Source organism: Antennarius striatus, chromosome 5 (genome assembly GCF_040054535.1).
Source record: "Antennarius striatus isolate MH-2024 chromosome 5, ASM4005453v1, whole genome shotgun sequence".
Classification (NCBI taxonomy): Eukaryota; Metazoa; Chordata; class Actinopteri; order Lophiiformes; family Antennariidae; genus Antennarius; species Antennarius striatus.
Window position 1 is genome coordinate 15,389,363 of NC_090780.1, and position 23,099 is coordinate 15,412,461.

The 23,099-nt window shown below is 39.9% G+C and overlaps 2 protein-coding genes across 2 annotated transcripts; one reads left to right on the forward strand and one right to left on the reverse strand.

Moving 5' to 3' along the window:
- The first annotated feature begins 387 nt into the window (after positions 1–387).
- On the forward strand, positions 388–17,989 carry srpk1b (SRSF protein kinase 1b). Its single transcript, XM_068314849.1, has 16 exons — positions 388–439; positions 1,019–1,073; positions 11,347–11,474; positions 11,593–11,701; positions 11,852–11,939; positions 12,050–12,137; positions 12,861–12,967; positions 13,365–13,530; positions 14,053–14,078; positions 14,177–14,411; positions 14,577–14,948; positions 15,128–15,225; positions 15,350–15,457; positions 15,587–15,656; positions 15,765–15,857; positions 16,120–17,989. The coding sequence occupies exons 1-16, from the start codon at positions 427–429 to the stop codon at positions 16,302–16,304; spliced, it is 1,941 nt and encodes a 646-aa protein (XP_068170950.1). The 5' UTR covers positions 388–426; the 3' UTR covers positions 16,305–17,989.
- Positions 17,990–18,165: 176 nt separating this feature from the next.
- lhfpl5a (LHFPL tetraspan subfamily member 5a) lies at positions 18,166–21,507 on the reverse strand. Its single transcript, XM_068315950.1, has 3 exons — positions 21,099–21,507; positions 18,664–18,900; positions 18,166–18,264 (listed from the first exon to the last, which is right to left on the reverse strand). Exons 1-3 carry the CDS (start codon positions 21,499–21,501, stop codon positions 18,254–18,256), a joined length of 651 nt encoding a protein of 216 aa, XP_068172051.1. The 5' UTR covers positions 21,502–21,507; the 3' UTR covers positions 18,166–18,253.
- Between the last annotated feature and the right edge of the window lie 1,592 nt (positions 21,508–23,099).

The following is a 23,099-nucleotide window of genomic DNA, read 5'->3' on the forward strand; positions in this document are numbered from 1 at the left end:
TGGGAAACTCCTGCACAATATAAAGCTCAGATTCCTGCTTTCATCTCTTTCATACTTCTCTCTGAGAAATGGTGAAAAGAAAGATGAAAAAACAAGAAAACCATAAAAGTGGGGGAGAAAGAACGGACTCATGGTAAATCATATTTGTAAAAAATATATATAAATTGGGACTGAACTGTTAATCTGTGTGTCTACATTTACTGAAGCTAAATATATGTTTATATAATTGTACGACTTCTTTTACATAAAAGACCCCATTATACATTTATGTACGTACCGTTTATGTATAATTAACAGAGACACTGTAAACGACCAGGTAAAACTACACACGTTAGGTGTCGACCGTTTCCACACGCCGCCCCCTTGAGCTGAGTTTCCGTTTCCAACTGTCCCTGAACGCAACATCTCTCCCGACTGGTTATCAGCATGGAAAGAAAGGGTAACGTGAAAACTTCTAGATTATTTTTACACATTTTTGTTGAAGCACCGATTTAAACCCTAAACATAGTTTGTGATAAGGGACTTTTAGTGATTTTAACACCTGTAATAAGCCATTTAATGGCTGGACTACTTAAAACGAGACCATGCGCTCCGCTGTGTGTGTGTGTGTGTTTTCACTGTATGCTAGCGGTAGCATCAGACTAGCATCAGATACGAATGTGCGCCAAAAGTTTTAATCGAAGTTAGAGCAAAAAAAATTACATCCCTAAATTTATAAACAGATTGACCAGGACTCGGTAGTGTACTCAACAGAATATGTGTGATATTGTGCTTGAAAAGCACCACGCTTGTTAGCAGCTAACTTGTGCTCCTCATTGAGACGCTCAGGCCGGTGTAGTTTGGAGGCTGAGCCTCCGGCTCAACCTGCTGCCCGGGCTGCCCCGGCTCCACAGACCGGGCACAACATGTCCTCTGATCACAAACCACTAAATAACCCGAGAGCTGCGAGCAGCAGCAGTGTCTGTGAGATGTGTAGTAAATTAATGCTACATTAGCTGGTTTTCTTTCTGCTTTCTAGTTCTCGCAATGCAAGCAAGGAAGAGGAGGACAAAACCCAGGAAGCAGCACAAAAAGTAAGTTGGAAAGCACCTCAGGCTTGTTTTCATATTCTAGTTTACTGTTGCGACCAAATGATGAGGTTTTCTGCCCAGCTGTGTTTTTTGTATATTTTGTCTAAATGAACTGCTGTGAGCATTTAGTGGTGTGGAGGGGAAGCATTTCAGGAACAGCAGCGCATTAGACTTCATAGTCCTAAAGAGTTGGTGGGTCTGATGGGTTCTGTCCGCTGAAATCAACAACTGTGTTGACTCAATAGTTCCAGACTTCCTCTGGCATCAACAGGCAGCTTCATGGCAGTGAAAATGGAAATCAAAATACTTTAAGCTCATGTCATTTAACCAGAAATGTAGTGCAAAAGGGACATTTTCCCCTAATATGTAGCATAAGTTTTCAGCATGAACATACAGTACGTTAGGATGCTCTTCCATCGGACAGAACCAATTAGAACAGTCAAAAGTGACAGCGTTGAGGGCTTTTGAGGGTATTTGTTTCCTACATGAATAACCCCTTTGCCCTCTGGATCCAGCAGTGGTTTAAGGGATGCTTACAGAACGTTGCCTGCCTGACTAATATTGGTGAAGGAGGGTATGAAGGTATGGGGCTGTTATTCAAGGTTAGAGTTTGGCCCTTTATTTCCACTGAAGAGAAACCCTAATGGTTCAGCACACAAACACATGTTTAACAATTTTATGCTTCCAACATTGTAGAACCAGTTAGACGAAGGCTTTTTTAAAAACATTTTTGACTGCTCTGGTACATAAAGCAAACTCAATAAAGACCTGCATTTATGCTAACAACTCGAACACATGATTCCCATTCTACATGATTCTACTACTACTTGATATTAATTTGCGTGAAGTATATCTGATGATGTCATCTTGCGTACAAAACATGCAGCACTTGATGATCTGCTGATGTATCACTGTGACAAGTGTTAGTGTTGTTTTGACACAGCCTGCAAACTGTTTTCACACAGTTATGGTTCTAATAACAAGGATGTCAGCAGAGGTCTGTGCTGTGTGAGTTCTCTCTGGTAAATATCATGTGTTAATGTGTCTTTTATTATAAAACACCTCACCAGTTAAGGGGCGTGCACATGATGTATCCTAAAAATGTCACTCCCTTGTTGAAACAAGTTGTTGTCTCCTCTTGCCTTGAACAGGCTTTGTTAAAGGGACGAGTGGTGATGTGGACAAGCATTCATTATAATAACATGCTGAATAAATCATGTTTTTATCATCTGTCAGCATTTAAAAGTATTTGAGGACTACAGTATTTTCCACACTATAAGGCGCACTGGACTATAAGGCACACCTTTAATGAATGGCCCATTTTAAAAAGCTTATATTCTTTCATATATAAGTGCACTGGATTATAAGGTGCACTGTCGGTTTTTGAGAAAATCAAAGGCTTCTAGGTGTGCCTTATAGTGCGGAAATTACTGTACTCTAGTGTCACACAAACCTCAGAGGAGTCCACTGTCTTGCAGTGATGGAAAATAACTTATTTTAAAACTATAGTAACCCAATATACATAAATGTTACACCAAACAACTTTCTTACTCATATACAGTATGTGATGTTAAGAGAATTACCTTGATGAAATCATTCAGTCAGTAATTGTTCTTACTTCTGAGTTAGATAACAAACTCCTAGTTAAAACATACAAGCCTACTCTTAAATGTTTCACTTCACTTTCCAAACTAATATAAAATCTGAAAATAGGCTTCAGATGCAATATTAAAATGTTGAGGTTGTTGTTTGAAAAATCCTAAAAGGCTCAATGTTAGCAAAGCTATACTGGTTTATGCTGTTACTGAAGCACAAACCAGTTACAGATTAATGAAAATATCTTCAGCAGTGATGCTGGGAGGATTACAGCGTAGTTCTGTTTTTGGTACGTGTGTGTCACATGTGTAGAGCTGATCTGACTTATTGTTGATCTGATCCACTCTTAAGTGAACAAAAACAGGGTTGATGATGTCTGTTGATTTCATTGCTTGTGAAAGAGCTCAACCTGTATTTTATATTACTGTTTTTTTTATTGCTAAATATTTTTTTTCGGCATAACTTTGATCTTGAAGCACAAAAAAAGATGTAAGATATTCACATTTTGAATCCTGAACTGGAATAGCCAGCATCACTGAGTGTTAAGTAGTTGCTCTGTTACATATTTTTTTCTTTCCCAACCATTGCTGCGTTTCATAATACTGTATATTATTTATCATTCATTCATTCATTCATTCATTCATTCATTCAGTGTCCGCCTCTTACTACACATTCCTGTCCCTGTTTTAGTCTATATCTCCCTTTGCCTTTACCCTGTAGGTTAATGTAGCTGTGCTTATTGTAGAACATCAGGATAAGTATTTTGTGGAGTGCAAACTAGGACTGCTGCATACCACTGTGACAGAAACTGAAAGTTAATGTCAGCACAAGAAAATATAATTAACAACCGGTAAACAGGATTGAAATAACCTGTTTATGATCCAGATAGAATCTGAGGTTTGGAACCGGGTTTTGATGCTCAACCCTACTTTGCTTTGTGTTATCTTTGCTATTAATACGTCTGCCTTTCTCATCCTCAGACTCTTCAAGGTACAAAAATGAGAGTATCTGACAACTATTTGTCTTGAAAAGTAGAAAACCATTATTTATAGCCAGATTTAAAAAACAAAACAAAACTTGATTTAGTCGATCACTTCTTACTTCATGAAACATTGAGATAGTTTGTGGTGGAAATGTCTGCATCTGAATATTGAATAGAACATTTACTTTATACATTAGTGTAATGCTGTCTGACATGAAAACAAAGCCTTTGTAATAAGAAGTATTTCCTATTACACAATGCATAAATATTTTTTGCACGTGTTGTGCATTTAACGTGAAGGTGCTGCAGAATCTGAATCCTTATTTACACCTGTGTGCAGTGCACCCCTACCAGAGTTACCTTTTGCTGCTATTTCAATCTGCCACTCAGGGCTCTGGTATTGATTTATATAGGGAAGGGAGAAGGAAAGTATAGAGTATGGAGTATGCAAACTTTTAGCCACACTCCATCCCAGAGAGCTCCTCTTCCTCTTGATTTTGTTTGTTTTTGTTTTGGAGATGTGATAGAGCTGGAAGGGTGGAAAAAAAACAGCTAGGAGAGAGCTGGAGACAATGGCAGTAACTGTCATGTCAGCTGTGTGCACAGGAATGATGGAGATGTGGAGTGCTTGTGGTTCTGTCTTAGAATTCATTGCTGATTGGCCCAGTCATTTCCCTGCAGGGAATTGTGTCATGATCCTGACATTTTAATTTTAATCTTAATTTTCATACAAATAATTGCATTGAAAGATGGAATTGTCGTCATCAACATGGCTCTAATCACTGTAATAATGCACCTTACGAAGAAGAGCCATTTGTTTGCACTGTTAAATTTATACTTGCACTCTCATCAGAAAGTTCCGTTGCAATGATTAACTTTTACAATGTTGTGCATTAGATGTGCTGATGAAACCATAGATGGAGTAGATTTGTTTTATTAAGAGTTTTGACTGCTACCCCAGCTGCAAATTTGACAAATTACCGCAGCAAGCCACTCAGCTCTAATTTTTTTATTTGGTTTATAATCCAGAAACGTTGTCATCTCTATTGCAAATAACGGTGTTGCATCTCAGCTCCTGCTGCTGCAGCTCAGGATTCCTCTGCATCTGCTCTCCTTGGCTGCCTGCCATCCGCATACATTTCGACACATCGCCGTCTTGGGACGCTTGCATATAGTCCGGCATGTGGTTCAGAATGGCTGTAATTTCTGCTATACAGGTGCCTCCATTCCATTACATCTAATGCGCTGCAGTTGATCCACACTCACAGTCCTTCTGCTGCAGTGGTTGTAGAGTAATGACTTCATATCAAAAGGAGGACTTTCTTGCAGATGAGTTCATGTTAGGTAGGGACTATTTTTTTATAATGATATATTCAACTTCATTTTTCGGTTTATAGTTGTATTCAAATCTGTCTGTTCCCTCTATATTTTTATAACACCATCAAATTTGTCACTTATAAATAACATACAAAATATTCACTTAGAATCTTTTTATTCCATCTACTGTATCAGAGGTTCTACCCAAACACTTCATCTCTTCTTCAAAGATCTTCTCGTCTCCAAAGGTCTTGACTTTGCAATAAAAACTGCTTTCAATCCTGACCATTTTTTAAATTAAATTTACAAGTTGAACTAGAGGACTCAATAGATTATCTACAAAACAATCACAGCTGATATACAGTAGTTAAACGCTCATGCTGTATTAAGATCTCTTTTGCAAGAATTTACTCCAGAAGTAAATATTTTACCATGTACTTATTTAGACTGCTAGAGAATATTTTACTTTTTTCTTGCTGTGCAGTTTTAAAATTTTTGGATCCTAATAGGATCTTTTGATGATGATAGGATGTCTTACGTTTGCAAATCTTATACAAAGAAGCTATTAATGTTTACATCAATCACTCTTGCTCATAAGTGCAGCATGTGGATTGTACAGTCCATTGACAAAATACAGCGCAGTTGTGTGCTTGGTCTACTGTACAGAGATATTGTTGCTTATATGAGGAAGTTAACTTATTGGTCGAACTATGCTACATTCACAAGCACAAAGTTAATTAGACTCCGCAGCTGAAATGACAAAATCCTCAGGCATATGGTTCTAAAATTATTACTTGAATTGCTAATATGCTGAGTTTCCACTCAATGAGGACATCCTTTCTCACAACAAAGCCATGTGGAATGAGCCAAGTGAAGGAATGTTATCCTCGAAAAGAATGCATGAATGAAACACTGATAAAAATAAAACGAGTGTAGCTAAATTCAGGCCGTATCACAAGTATCACATGCTGTCTCCATGTGTTTTTTGAGGTCAAATAATGAGCGGTTCATATTTTAGCAGTTTTATAGAACAGTCTAACCTTTGAGACACACCCCATGATTGGTTCAGCATTATTGTCTGAAGCCAGGTGCAGCCAGGACTTGTGAAACGCTGGAAAACCAAAAACATCTTGCACAACGTAACAAATTCCAAACTTCGTTTTTCTGTTGTTGTTTTTCTTTGACATCTTATTTACTTGAGACTGAAGCCGAAACACAACTAATGCCTATTTAAAGCACCATAACAAGAACAAACCCCTCACAGCTGGGGGAGAAAAAAGCCACATTGAACAGACTGAGTAGCACAGAAATGAATGAAACATGGTAAGGATGACAGGAAGGGGGTTGATGATGATGATGATTGATGATGATGATGATGATGATGCAAAGGGGTAAGAGGAGTTATGTTGTTTTGGTCAGGCAAGTAGAGGGTGGGGGATATGGGGGGGGGGTCGTCATCCCTTACCTGCAATGCAGTGCTGGTTTGCATCACCCAATCAACTCCAAGCTGCCAGGGAAGGAGGTGGGGCCAAAGACAGACACCAGCCAAGGAGAGTTCTCGGTCAGACAGAGCGAGAGAGGGAGAGAGAAAGTGAGCCCGAGAGTCAGCGAGTGCAGCGGTGCCTCGTTCTCCTGGACTCTGCTCACAGCAGAGCCCTCACATTTCTCCTCTTCCTTCTTCCCACTTTGCTCTTTGTCACCCTCTTCTTCTCCACTCTACTTTCCTCTGCCCATCCTTCTCCCTTTTGCTCTTGAGAGCTTTTGACTTTTTTGTGCCGGTGGATGGAGTGAAAAAGCTTTTTGTGAAACATCTGCACTCTCTCTCGTCTTCCCTCCGTCACGTCCCATGGGCATCCGTGCGTCGTCCAGGTAAGATCCAAGTGACGACCAGTCAGCTGGAGGCTGCCTGCAGACTCCTCTTTGGCAGAAGTCCTTTGAGTGTCCTGAGCTTTGCTCTTATTCAGAGGACATTGGACTATCTCTGCCTAACTCAACCACAGTTAGAGAACAATGCTTGCATGCTCAATTTGGAAAAAGCATCATCATCTGCTGCCTTTTGACATTTAATACAATTCAGTGAGATACTTGGGTTTAAAATTATGACGTTTTTGTGTATTACAGATGTCCTCTATCATTCTGTCCTTCCATCCCTTTCCTTTCTACCATCTTGACATTTTGTTCATTCAGCATCTATATTGTGACCTCCTGGGATCAGAGCTCAGTTGTGTCAGTTTTAGCTTCATCTTTCCTGTTTCATATATTTTTAGCTGATAAAAAATATTTTTTAAGCAAAAAAAACTGTATATCCACCATCCTTCTCACATCAACCAATGGTTGGTTTTCTCATCAATCAACAGCTGCTAGAAAGGTTCTTGAGAAATACTTTCACAACCTTTTTTGGATGAAATTACTATCATACTGAAGCCCTACTTAAAAAAACAATTTCATTTGTTTTGTGTGGTCATATTTAAGGCACATGAAGTAGGAAAGGGAATTAATGGATTTTCTTATGGAGGTGTAGGGATGAGCAGAGATGAAAACACTGGCCTTTCACATTTCTATGAAAAAATGTATTGTGGTCAGCCAAGAAACAATTTAGTGCTGAAAATATTTAACCCATAATAATAGCTGAGTCAGGAGAAAGATTGAACACAGCAAATCCAGCTTTTAAAAAAAATTATAATATATTAATTCCCTAGTTTAAGATGAGAAACATTGAAGCAGAGTTTCTACGGTGCTGACTTTTTATGTTTATTCCAGAAAAGCATTGTTGTGATGGGTGAACATAAAGAAGCATGATCACACCAGACTAAATATCAAAGTGTGGCGTCCTAAACATGGAAGCCAGGTAGATAGATATCAACAGGACTTTATTGCTATCTGATAAATAGATTATTGAAGAATAGATATTAAAATTAGATTATTAAGCTATTGTAGTATACGTCGATGGGTTGAAATATTGTTTAAGCTGGAATCAGAAACCTTTGAATTCCGTTTTACATCCCGTGAAGGTGATGTATTGTAATTGTCAGTGTTGGTGTGTTTGTTTGTCCGTCCGTTCGGTAGTCCACCAAATATCTTCACAACCGTTGCAGCTAGAAAGACGAAACAAAAAGCACATTACTTGGGTGGTGAAGGGGACGAAAATGAGATGATGATTTTGACCTTGAGAAAACTAGGTCAAGGTCAAATTTAAACTTTTGTACACACAGGAACTGGATAAGAAAGACTAGGGAGGAGGCCAGTTTGAGTAAGACCATGGATCAAAGCTAGTGCTTTGATCAATGAAAGTAGGTCAGGGTAAAATTTAGAATTCAGAGGTGTCGCGGGATGTTGCAGTCTCAGTCTCTGACTGCCTTGGTTCTAGTTCCTGTTGTAAGACTTAAGTTAGCGATTGAGCAGGACACAGCATCGGTTTTGCAGATATGTCTGTTTGCTCCTTTTCATCAGACTCAAGCTAATGAACTGCTTAGCAAGTCATCCAAATCCTAATGACTTTCACGTTGTTTACAAGCTGATCACAAGAAGGCATCTTCAAATTAAGCTATAATCAGTCTTGTCTCTTCTATTAAATTTCAGTGTCAGAAGCAATGACAGCGATCCATTGTTTTCAGCGAGTATGTGGTGCAGTCAGCTAGTCAGAGCCCACCAAGGCTTAAGAGATCAGATGTGATTCACTTTAATTAGTTTGCAAATCCTCATCAACATCACCAGTGTGTGTGCCTCAGAAACACTATCCAAAAGTTTTACAGGCAGGCTGATGGTTTGCTTTGTCATTGGTCCAGAAGGTTTAGTATGTGACACCGCTGTGTGTTTATTTAAGGGTTAGTGTGAAGAAAAATGAGGGAAACAAATGTCTATCTGCACTGCAGGCAGAGCACTGGAAGCTGTTAACAGCTCGTGCCTCCACAGTGCACCATGATCAGACCCCTGCAGTAAGACAGTGAAGGGTCATAATGGTGGGATTGTTGGAAAATGCTCTACATCGGTGCAGGAAGAAAGAAACAGGCACTTTTAGACTGAAGGAAATGGTTCTTATTTATTTTTAAGAAATTATCATATTTTTAAGGGAGCCCTATTATGAACTTGTCTGGCTTGTGTCTCCACACAAAAGCAACCTTAAGGGATGCATGTTTACATTAACTGATCAAGGTACCTTAAGCCCCATAATAAGTGTGAAACATTAGCTGGGAAAAGAGCAACAGACAAAATTGATGAATGATATGCTCAGTGTTCGCCCAATGAATTGTTGTTTTTTTAAAATAATTTTTCATGTTTTCTACGGCAACTACCAGGGTTGTGCACAATGTTGTAACTTGAAATATGCAGAGGTATTAAAAGGTTTTAAATAGGTTTAGATCTTAAATATGTCAATGTTCTTTAAAAGCTACTTTAATATACTCATTTAAAAGCATGTGTCACTCCTTAAATTTATCTTTTGTGAGTTCTTTTTTTATTAAACAAACAGCCTTTTGTGTACACACAGATCTGTTTTTCATCATATCTGACGTTTTGCCAAAATGGATTTGAGAAGGTCTTAAATTTGATTTGAAAGGGCCTTAAATTTAACCTTTAGAAACCCCTAAGAAACGTTACAAAACAAAAAGAAATAATCAGATGTTTGACCTATTTTCCCAAGTCATAGGAGTTATTCTATCAGAAAAAATATATCCTTTGTTTTGGCGTATATAGTGGCTGTTTTACTTGCATATTGTATATCTGTATATCTAGTGCAGAAGCTGTGCTGTCCGTTTTGCATTTCTATCGCTGTTTAATGTTTGCAAAGCTGATATGATTTTAAGAGGTTATGCTGGAGCCTATCCCAGCAGGTGAGTGTTGGTGTACACTCCGGACGCGTTGCCACATCATAGAGCCACATTAAAGACAAACGGCCACTCACTAACACACACCTACGGAAAATTTGATACAATCAAACCACCAAAATTGCATGTTTTTGGAGGTGGTAGAAAGCCGGAGAACCCAGGCAGACATGGGGAGAACATACAAACTCTGCCTAGAAAAGACTCAAACCCAGAACCTTCTTGCTGTCGGGCAACAGCATTACCCACTGCCCCACCGTGACGCCTTCGTAACATGGTTTCTGTAATGTCCAATGAGCTGTGGGTTAGATTGGTTGTAAGAATTTATTCCATCATGTTATCTTTACACAACGTAGCACTATCACTTAAGCATTAGTTATTCAACAAAATTATGAATGTTTAATGACATTAGATCTTGGATGAAGGAGTTCAATACCATTTGGTGTTAGGCGATGTTCCAGTATTAGTAGTGGGCTCGAACATGTCAATCGTCCAGGGCAGGGTATATTTTTTCTTCTCTGTTACTTGTAAAATTTAAGTTATATGAAGTACTACTGGCAATTTGGAAAACCAGTGTGTAGTAACTTGTGTATTATAGAGCATATTGGACCATACACTGAAAAAAACTAAAAACAGGCCAACCATCTGTTGGTGTAGATGGAGTTTTTAGGATTTGAAGACTATTGACCTTATACTCGCTAAGATCACACTATACCTCAACTCAGCACCGATTTCAATGACACGTCATTGAGCTAGTGACTTCACAAAAGCTTAAATATGGGTATTCCTCACCAGTATTGACCTTGTAATGCCTGTGTTTAACAGTACTGAATCAACAGCAGTCCACTTCTGTAGTTACAGCAGTCTGTCTGGTTTGTTAACATAATTGGAGAACTATGTATTGAGCAAAGACAAGAATATTCACTCCACCCACCTCATCACACGCAATGACTGGTTGAAGTCTCTGCAATGTACACTATGCAGCAACAGTGATTTTCAGAATGGCACCACACCTAGGCTCCCTAATGTAATAATTGTCACTCATATTTGGCATATTAAGATTGGCCTCCATGGGATCTAATTGGCCTGGTGGCCCATGCAATAGTAGGAGAAACACTGAATTTTATACTTTACAAAACTATTTACTACCTTTTACTGTGAAAAAGAAATCACAGATGCATTGATTCATGCTAATAGACCATGTAGGAATGAAAAGATTCCCAGTCTACGGCATCTCTTTCAACCAGGACACTTGGTTTGTCTTACCTGCATGTCTGCAGTTATTCTGTGCCTTTTAGAGGTCAACAATGTCTCTGTGTTCAAAAGTTGAACGTGCAACAGCACACAATACATTAGGTCTGTGCTTTTCCGACTATCGAGGTCTGAATCAGTGAGATGGAGAGGCTGATGATAGCCTGATCAGTTTGAATGTCCTGATCTGTCTGTTAAAGTCCTTCCTCTCATCATATTGTTAGTATTTTGCTCTGTGCCAATCTGAATTCATTTGTCTTGTTCTTCTAATTTTTTGTCTTCCTTACTCCCCTCTGTTTTCTTTTCTCAGACCAGATCCTCATGGTCGTGGAGGTGGCTTTCAACCCGGCCAATCAGACTCTCCGCTCCCAGAGCAGGAGGAAGAGATACTGGGGTCTGATGATGATGAGCAGGAAGACCCCAACGATTACTGCAAGGGTACGACGTCTTATTTTCCTCAGATATCAGACCCGTGTGAATGTCCAAGCTACAAAACAAACTTTTATCAGTTTTATCATAATTTCCAATTCATCAGATCTGCTTCTTTCTTGGTCAGGTGGATATCACCATGTGAAGATTGGAGATCTTTTCAGCGGTAGATATCATGTGATCCGTAAGCTGGGCTGGGGACACTTCTCCACTGTGTGGCTGGCCTGGGACATCCAGTACGGTTCTTATGAAACTAGATAATGTGAAATTTCATATTTAGTGTTGCACATTTTGTGGACCTGTTACAGAAGATAAGGAATGCTATGTTTGAAGAGGAATTTGCGTGGTGGTGATAATTTAAGTCACAGATTTGTTTGTGTTTTTAGGGAGAAGCAGTTTGTAGCCATGAAGGTCGTAAAAAGTGCTGAACATTACACAGAGACGGCTCTGGATGAGATCAAGTTGCTCAAATGTGTAAGTCTCTTTTTCATCACATTGTAGATACCTTAAACACTTTCCTCCAATGCCCACAGCTGTCACAATGTCTGCCTGTGTGTGTGACTGTGTGTTCACCTATTTTCCAGGTGAGAAACACAGATCCCAACGACCCCAACAGAGAGAAAGTGGTCCAGCTTTTAGATGACTTCAAAATTTCTGGCGCTAATGGAACTCGTATCCTCTCTTGAAAAGGAAGCGTTGTGGTATCTGAGAAACCAAGCTTCATTTGTCTTTCTTCAGCTCCACCCATGCACCACCTCTTTACTTATTTTTAGGCCAGCTTGGAGTTTGGTGAACTCAAACAAGGAAAAGGTGATGAAGGCTGGAGCCACCCACATTGAGCATTACAATGGCTCAGCAGTGGCCAATGGTTGACATCATGAATGCTGTTTATGGCATTAGATTGCGTTTGCACAAAGTTAGAACCCAGCAGAGGGTTTTGATAGTGTTTTCATTCCCTGAGGAAAAAGACCAGTAAACTAAAGAAAGTTAAATGTCTAACGAAATCCTCCTCATTGTTGCGTCTTAGTGTGGTGACTTTGACACACTGATTACACCAATTCCACATCAAACAACCCGTTAATTGTAACTGTGCAGATGAGTAAGATCGCATCACCCTCAGAGTAAACATTCATTTACTTTAGTTTATTTCCTGCATCACTTGACTGTCACGTTTGTCTACTCTTAAAGATAATCTTGTCTCAGCCAGATTTATTGTGGTGACAAAATGCAATGTGATTGTAATGATTTGGCAATCAAAAGTCCAACAGTTCTATTACACGGCCAGATTAAAATTCTGCTTTTCATGCACGAATAGTTCTTTTTCTTGCTTGAGTCCTCTCGCGTACAAATCAACCGATGCTCTTTGCATTCATCTTTGACCTTGATTCTCTTCAGACATTTGTATGGTATTTGAGGTGCTGGGATATCACCTACTAAAGTGGATCATCAAGTCCAACTATCAAGGCCTGCCATTACCCTGTGTTAAAAGCATCATACGACAGGTACAGTTCAGCTATTCACAGAACATTTTTATTAATGGGAACTGTTATTTTGGGATTTTGGTTCCTCTCACAGTTTTTCAGTCATTTACTTCACTTGTTCACGACACGTTATAGGTATTTTACACAATAAAGCTTATTGGGGTGTCATAAAACAAAACTCCTCAAGAGGTGAGAAATGTGGCAAAATTCAGTAACATCTCATCACTCAACTTTCATGCGCTTTATTATTATAATATAAGCTTAGTAGTCTGTATAAATCTTAAAGTCAAGACTGTTTAAAAAGTTATATTTCACACCCTTCTTTTGCAGTCAAGATGTCAAAATTAAAACACAGAAACCAGTCACTTCAGAGTGGAAACAGCCTAATTGTGATACTCTTGTCTTGTCCCCAATGCAGGTACTGCAGGGTTTAAACTACCTCCACACCAGGTGTAAGATCATCCACACAGATATCAAACCAGAGAACATCCTGCTGACTGTGAACGAGCCCTACATCAAGAAAATGGCTGCTGAAGCAACGCAGTGGCAGAAGACTGGCGTTGCACCTCCCTCGGGGTCTGCAGGTTACAACCCTTCCCTTCTTAAAGACACTGCTAAGCATATATTTGCTAGTTTGACTGGCATGTTGCTGACAACAGAGGGGTTTACAGATCCTGTGCCTTTCAGTGTTTGACATTGCATATTGAATAGTTTCTAAACTCCCAATTCTTTTCAGTTGATTTGATTGTTGAATATTAGAATCAAACCACGTTTTTGGCTGGCTTGTACCCTTGACTGTCCAATCCAAAGCTGTCTGCAGAAACAGGAGACTTTAACTTTAAAGCATGCAGCGGTTTCTAATAAAAGAGGAGCACAGCATGACACGTCTGTATGAGTCACCCCTCGATGCGTTATGCAAATCACCAGCTTGCTCAGAGGAGTGTGTGACTCCGATTGAGCTGGGTGGCGCTTCAGTACAGTCCATTAGTACATCTAGGTGTGAATTATCATAGAGCCTGAACAGCCTCCTACTTATAGATTGGTAAAGGATATCCCTCATGTGTCATTCACTGCATTAATCCTCTGATTTGTCCTTTTTCGTACAGTGAGTACGGCCCCAGCTCCCAAACCAGTAAGTCATGTTTTTCTTTTCTTTTTTTCTTTTTCAAAACAGACTGAAAGTGGAGTCAGACTAATTTTCTTTTCTCACTACTTATTCCCTTTTCCAAGATGGTCAAAATATCAAAGAACAAAAAGAAGAAGATGAAGAAGAAGCAAAAAAAGCAAGCAGAGATGCTGGAGAAGAGGATTCAGGAGATGGAGGGAGGAGCAGCTCCAGATGGCGGAGAAGAGGAGGAGGATGAGGAGACTGTGACGACAACAGAGACCACTGAGGACACGAGTTCTGCAGCCACGCTGTCCATGTCTGCCACATTGCAAGACATAGCCAGCCACATTATCACAGGTGAATGACTGAACCAGGCTGGAGTTACAAGGTTTTCAATGAAGTTATTCGTAGAGATGACCAGATGCTGTCTGGAGACATGTGAAAAAACATTTACAAAAATACATAATCTTTGTGCTTTAGTAGATGAATGTAACGTTAATGACTAATACATACTCTACTTAGGCACAGATGTAACTCCAGGCGAGACTCCACTGACGCCGGAGGAGAATAAAAAGAAAGAAACCGTTACTGACGGTGAAAAAGGAATGGATGCAAACTTCAACAGGCTCCCCTCCACAGCAGTGCAGTCGACGCAGGAGGTGCAGGAGGACCAACTTAGTGCCAACAGACCAGACAGTTACAAGGAGACCAAGGACACATTAGATGACAAAGAAGAGCAGCCCATCTGTAATGGTTCAGCCGGGGACCCTGACACCAACCAGCAGGTGCGACCCGACCCCCTCGGCCCAGACTCTGTCAATATGGAGCTGAAGGAGGGAGAGGTGGACGCACAAGGAGTGACCAAGAGAGAGGATGAAGAGGACAGTCAGAATGGTTAGTTACATTTTCTCCCTTTTCAGTGAGGTAACAATAATTCTCCCACCCAAATTTTCTTTATTTAAATACCATATATAATAGATATTCTTTGTAATTGCTTATTCGCCTAACTTCTATTTGTATATTTAGCTTTTTTTTTGTTGTATCCTATCCCCATCTCCCTCTTCTCTCTTTAGCGGGAGCATCAAGCGATATGTTAGTGAACCCCCTGGACCCCGCTAACGCTCAGAAGCTGCAGGTTAAGATTGCGGACTTGGGCAACGCTTGCTGGGTGGTGCGTGCAGATGTGTTACTGACACATTGAAATTTTTATCCATGATGAGGTTTACCTGTTTTAAATCAAATGCAATTTTAAAAGCGCCATTTTAATCATTACTTTCTGTTCCCTTTTCCTGCAGCACAAACATTTTACTGATGACATCCAGACACGACAGTATCGCTCCCTCGAGGTGCTGATGGGAGCCGGCTACAATACTCCAGCAGATATCTGGAGCACCGCCTGCATGGTAGAACACACACAGCATGAAACACCATTACAACTATGAGGAGCTGATGTTCTCCACTGAAAACACTTGTTTGATCAAACTCATCCATGCAGCGGTGGGAACGTTCACATGTGTGTGTTTTTCCTCTAGGCCTTTGAGCTTGCCACTGGAGATTACCTGTTTGAACCCCACTCTGGAGAGGATTACTCCAGAGATGAAGGTGAGTATGTGCTCCCCCTGGGATGTCTGTCTCTCCTCCCTCCCGTCCATTGATTGTGTGCCTGATGCTGTAACTGCTGAGATTGTGTGTTTCTCCGATTCCCCATAGATCACATAGCGCTGATCATCGAGCTGCTGGGTAAAGTTCCTCGGAAGCTGATCTTAGCGGGCAAATACTCCAAGGAGTTTTTCACCAAGAAAGGTAAACACTCTCACTCTGCCAGCAGCTGTCGGCTGTAGTTAAATACAGTTCATTGTCTCTCCAAAAATATGCTCAGATACTTTGTGTGAAAGTCGTAATTTCAGTTAGAACAGCCATCTGCCCAGGTTGAGGACGGAACTTTCTAATTAAATTAGGGTTCACAAATTGTACTCTCAACATTACGTATAACAAAAAAAATTAGTTGACAATGTGTCATGAGAAATGCACTAATACACTCTAAATTATATACATTTTCCCTCAGGTGAACTGCGTCACATAACCAAGCTGAAGCCGTGGGGGTTGTTCGACGTGTTGGTTGAAAAGTACGAGTGGTCCAAAGATGAAGCGTTCAGCTTCAGCAGTTTCCTGCAACCCATGCTAGACCTGGTGCCCGAAAGAAGGGCCACGGCGGCCCAGTGCCTCTCACATCCATGGCTTGCCTCTTAGAAGCACACTTCCACCTTCCATTATGTTAAAGGAAGAATTAGGTTGGGAGATTCTGGGCTTGAAGATACATTAAACAAATGCAAAAGATGCTACAACTGCACTGGGTCTGCATCCACCCACAATAAGACCGTAAGGATATGAAATAGAGGTAATAAAAGAGGTACTGTGTGTCTGTCCTGTCTGGATTGGGAAGGAATGGAAGGATCTTGGCCTTCTCTCTGTGTCTTTTTTAAACTGACTGCGTAGGACTCCTCAACCCTTTCCTCCATCTCTGGCTCCTTATCCATGTTACATCATTCTCAGATAGGATTTTGAGTTAAAATAAAACTGCTCTACAAATGCAGAAGAAGGTTGAATGTTCCAGAAACATTCATATCACCATGAAGAGTATTTACTGTTCAGGTAGTTATTAAGCCAAATCTCTCTTGCTTGCCGTCATCATGTAAGCTATGCCACCTTTTATACCATTGGCTGCCAAATGTGTGCTGCAGAATTACTCACATTGCAATGCTATTCAGAATAGCATGATGAGATGACACTGTTAAATTTATCCCTAAAAATGTGTATATATACAGAGATACATGATTAGAGGGCTTAGACTTCATACATTTTGATTTTGTACACTGCAGAGAGGTCTCATAATAAGATTATTTTATTGGGTTATTGTTAGTTTTAATATTTCATGTCTTTAAAATCACTTTGCACAATTTAATTTGGAAGAAACTTTTAGATTCCTCAGCATCATGCATGAGTCTGCAGAATACTTGGATCCTTTTTTCTGATTAGAAAGGCTTAATACAACACATTAGTAGTCATCAGACTACTTGTCTTGAGAACAGCACATTGGTGCTGGCCTTTACTTTCTCTCTGTATAGCTAATGGATGACATGCAGTGCAGAATGGAGGCACAAGCTGAAAGATGTGAGCATTTCTTACTTTTTTTTTTTTTTTTTTTGGGAAACAATTTTGGAAAAGAATGTTCCATTGATGTTTGGTTGTATGGAAAATAAATGCTTCATTGTGATTGCGCTCCACATGTGGAGGTCCTGGACTTGAAAATAACCGATTGTATTATAAACATGCCATAATAATGCTTTGAATCCCTTCAAGACCATTTTACTTGTTTTTCTACAAGTCTCGTTCTGTCCACGTCTCCCCTTCTAATTTGAATATTTGTTCCCTGTAAGTAATTAGAATAAACATTTTTCAAAAGCTCACTAATTCACTATTTGCCTTGTGAATCATCGCTGCAGCATTTCCATTATCAGTTACATAAACAAGAAGGGTTATAAATCCACAAACAAATTGATTTAAACACCTTTTTCCAAACGATACAGGATTAGTCATTAGGCTAAGCAGACTAGTATATCTCCTCTGGAGTGCTTTCCATCTCTTCCTAGGAATACCAAAATGTTCCCAGGACAGTTGAGTATATAATCCAGGTCATTCTGAGTCCACCATGGGAGCCTTTCTCAGTTTCACAAACCCAGATTATCATCAGGACATCAAAAAGGAAGATAATCGTTTCGTTATATCTTAAAAAAACTTTTATTTTTGGTAACATGCTTGTTGTGAGGATTTCCAACTTAATGCTCTGACATTATCAGTTTACATGATCACTGGTTTATTTTTCATTTCATTATCCTTTAGGACAACAATCATTTCTGACAAATCTCACAAAAGTGCAATTAAACTTCTGTATTGAAATAAAACACCCTACAGAAAATTGCAAAAGATGTTCAAAGTCTCGCTTGTACCAGTTGCTTTTCTAAAGCTGTCAACGTCTGAGCTGGAGGAGTTTGATGGTTATGAGCTGTCAGAATTTTTAACCACAAATCAAGTTGAGATGGTAAATTACACATCTGTCCTGAACCCACTGCACACATCTGAACCCTCAGGACAGTGCTGCTCCTCATGAGGTCGTCCCCGCTGTCTTGTCCTCAACAAATCTAAGCATTATCTATAGGAGAGAGGAAAACATTTCTAAGTTCAAACACGACTCCAAATGATTTTCACCAGTACAACTCAGAAAAAAGTCTTTCTAGCTGTTAATAATGATGTTGAGCAGATATATTGGTATTCTATTTTGACATGATGAATTGATCCTCTGTGGAACAGTGATTCATCCAATTGTTTTCGATTACTCCAGATAAAACTAAATATGTCAACCTAATGGTAGTGAAGAAAACCTAAAAGGAAAGAAAGCCTGTCTAAAAAATAAGTTAAAAAATATAAATATGAATATGTCCCGCTTGCAAACAAAAAAAAAATACCCGTCACCATCATTTTCTCTGATTTCCTCTCCAGCTACATTTCATCACCCAGCCACACCGTTTTCCCCACCTCCCCTATCTCCTACCTTTCCCCTCCACCTGGAAGTCTTCGGGCAGCAGCTTATCCTGCCTGCTGCCCAAGCTGAAAGCCACCATGGAGAGGATGAGGGAGTCCATGATGCTAATGATGGCCAAGATGTAGGCCCAGCGCACTGTGCAGTTGCCCAGGGTGTATTTGTCGGTGCGCTGGCCACACATTCGCTTCACCTCATCTGAGTCCCAGCCGTCAGGATAGATCATGCAGCCGATCACCATGCATGTGCCTGAAAGGGAGGGAAGCACAGGATGAGAGATGTTGGTTGTTGTTGTTTTTTCAAACCTACTTTGAAAGATTTTGGAAACCTTTGGAAGTGTGTATGATGTGGGCAGCAAGATGTTATGGTAGCTACCACTGTCGCCTCACATTTTCCACATCAGGATAGATCCAACTGCATAATGATGAAACTACTTGTGCCGTCCATGTCTCAGTATTTGTTTATATTGGCCTATTAATATTTTATTATGAGTAAAAAATTAAAAACAGCCAATCTCACTATTTTGAAATAAGTGTAAAAAATGTTCAGAATCCTCACCCTTATCTGTATTCACAACTACACAAAATTTCATAAAGATCTTCTGATACCCTTTATGCCCAAAACAGTCAAAGCAATACAAAAGTGGGTGAACACACAAATTCCCATGACTAATTGTTGGAGCTAAAAATAAAAATAAAAACTCCTGGAAAGTACCTGTCAGATCTGCACCTTCATCCAAATCCACATCAGTTTTTTTTACCCTAATTTTAATTTGGTCCTCCACTCCAGGGGGCCTACTCTCTATAAGATTTAACAGAAGTGTCTCGTACTGACAAACTCCTGCATTTGCGTGTAAGTGAGTTGCCTAGCAACTCCATAGCATCTCAACTCCACTAAGATTAAGGACTCATCCATTATTGACTCTGCAGACAGACATCTGGCTGTGTGATGCTGATCTCAGGAACTATGTGAAATATCAGGTGACGAGCTGAAACATTGCAGAAACACACACCTCACTTTCACTCTGTGAGGCTGATACACCCGTATGAGGGTCACATACTCATACAGACTCATACAGACTTCTACATAAGTTCAATTATTTTTTTCCTAAAAAACCTTACATACAATCAGATGCATGCATCTGCATTCTGCAATTTTGGATTTAGCAAAAATTATACAAATTATAGCTCATTTAGACAACGTCATGTAAAAAAAAATTGGACAATTTTTAAGGAAGATTCTATGAAGATCTTTTTTTTTTTTTTTTTTACAAAACTGATTTTTTGGTAGTTATTTAATAGTTCAGGATTCAATTAAGATCATATAGAGTATAGATGGCAAACTACAACTTCTCATTAGAAAACAAGCATTTTGGATCTAAGACTTAATTATTCTGTAACATTAATGCCATTAAATAAATTCCATGTTCATTTACACATTCCCTTTGGTTTTAGAGTTTCAAAATCCGTCTGTTGTAGACAACTCTCCTCATTTCTCACAAACAAAAGCTGTCAACTCATTGTTTACCTTTAAGTGCATCATGCGGCACATGAAGAGAAACAATCCAACTACACTACACTACAAAAACATGGAGATTTTCCTGAACCAGAAGGCAAAGATAAATCTGAGTTAAGAAACTCATGCTTGTATTAATTAATTAAACATTAAAAAAACCTGTCATTTAGTTGAGCAAACAAACACACACACACACACACGCACACTGAATGGCAGGTGGAGGGAGGATGAGGAGAAAGTGTGACAGCACGTCTTGAGGTTATTCTCATTAGACTTGTCCTCTTACTTGCAGCTACATCTGTTCACAAGCTGCTTCTTGTTCCACAAACAGAATCAGGTTTCCTCTGTTTTCTGTCTGAATTTAAACCTTCAGGATGTGGCTGAATGTTGACCTGAAATTACCAGCTTTAGTCTCTATTGTGCTTCAGCCTGCTTGTGTTACGCACTTTGTTTTATTGAATTCCCACGAGGATCATATGAACTCAATGTTTTTGTGTGTACACCGTGTTTCCTGTCACACATGATGATATGAGTTCTGTGTACTGTTGTGTCTCTGTGTTCGATGGCAGTCTGCAGTTTTATAAACTAGTACAGTTTTTACTTGCCTGTGCTGATTATCATCATTTTAACCAGCATTTCAATTCCCAACTGAATTGCCTATTTTATTTTTAGAAAAGTAGCCGAGATATTTTTTAATACTACACAAACTACCTGTATACCTAAACAGTTTTGCAAATAAATCCAGTGGTGTCTTTTTAATCCTGTTACGTGTATCTCTGAAACAAATTATTATCATATTATTATACGGCTAATGGTTTTTCTTTAATGTAATCAAGTTAGACAATACATTTAAATGGGAATAAAATACTGTAAACCACTGAACCATTTTTCTGGTGATTTCATACAAACTCTGCTCAAACCCTGGAGCTCACTGGAGGCCAGTTGCATCCAAGCGCAGATCTTGTAGACGCTGCCTGCGTTGCAGAAGAAGAAGAGGCTGAAGCAGACGATGCTGCCCACCACCAGCAGCATGGAGATCCCCACAAAGAACATAGCCGTCTTGAAGGCCCCGGACGGAATGGAGCCGAAGTCCAATGCACTCCCTTTGCAGGTGAGCTCGGAGGTGAGCGCGTTCCCGATACAGTAGTGGAAGAGGCCGAAGTAGCCAGCCTGCGGGGTGTTCACGCTGTCCCCGATCCAGTAGGGCTGGATGAACACCACCACGGTGATGACCGCAAAGGTGATGGTGAAGGCCGTCCACAGGACGCCCACGGCCCGCGCGTTTCTCACGTAGTTTGTGTGGTAGATTTTGGCTGCCTCCTGAGCTGGGAGCATGGCTATGGCAGCTCTGCTTTAAAAAGATGCAAAAGAACTTAACCTCTCAAAATTTTTTGTCTTCTCACCTTTAACCTTTTGTGTTCAGTTAATGGTGTTTAATTCCAGCGGAAACACGTCCGGAAATAAGGCTTACATTCTTTATGCTTGTCTCCATGGCTCATTAAAAATAGCAGCACACAGATCATTAATCTCCATACAATGAGTCGCTGGGACCAGAGCAGGACGAATGACTTTCTTTGGCGTCTTTAATGCGATCCCTCTTTAGAAGCTGCAGTGTGGGGAGTCTGTAGCCCTCAGATAATAAATGATTAATGGTTAAGAGATCCGCAGAGTGGAGTAACACCGCCGGCCCTAGGCTGTTCTCCTTTCACTTACAGGATACAGCCTTGTGCCACTTTCCTTTTTTATTTAGATTTTTAACTATTTGTTGAATCCAGACAACTTCATTTTTTAATTAAAAATATCAAAGACTGTCTTAAACTCTGGATTTACTTGTGTTAGTTTAGCATTAAGGAATTTAATGTTCATATGCAAACTGCCTGGGTTCTTCCATCTATTTAAAAATGACCACACGTATCTTGTTTCTAACTAACTTTTTGTCTCCCATCAGTAAAGATGATAGCGGTAATCCTCCTCTTCATTGACTGACACAAGCTTTTCATTGCTCTTCATCATGGTGGTCACACTGTTTCACTCACTGTTTGGTTGAAGGTCATTGCTGGCAGATCCAGAGCTGTGAATCTCCTCCAGAAAGTGGACACACACACACACACACACACACACAGACACAAAGAAACACAGACACACAGACACACAGACACACACACACACACACACACACACACACACACACACACACACACACACACACACACACACACACACACACACACACACACACACACACACACACACACACACTTCCACAGATGGTTTCCCATCAGCACCAGAGTAAGGCCCTCACTCGCTGTGCCGACAATTGGTTTCTTGTTGTTATGTGATGTAAGGGTTTATCCTGGGTGCTAGTTGGATTGTCACATTATCCTTTTTCTGGTTCATTACACCTGCCAAAAGGTTGAACCACAATCAACTAGTTTAAAAGACCTAATACTGAATAATTTTAACAAATAAAATTGCATAAATTGTGTTTGAAGGTAATGGACAGCTACCATAGACGGACACTAGAGGGCGCTACAGAGCTTCATCCGAAAGACAACGTCACATGTTCTACCGTTCTGTATTGAGGCTTTGTGGAAGTCTGGTGTCGACTGAGTTTCAGAGAAAATAGCCTTGTGAATTTCTAGTAATTTATGTTTTAGATTGTCTAAACAAAGGAAATATACTAAGGAAGGAAATATACTATTCAAGAAAAGTGTTTGTATGTGTTAAAAATGTGTTTCAGACTCTTCCTCTGGCAGGAGGTTGCCAGAGGGAACCTCCTGCCAGCTTCTCCTCTGCAGTGGTCTTCATTAACAAGTGTCAGGACACCCACTGACACTGCCATCAACACCCTTCTGCACTCAACCCCCATTAATGTACATTCTGCACATCAGGGATGTGTCTGGACATTCACTGACATAATGTTCTGAACATTT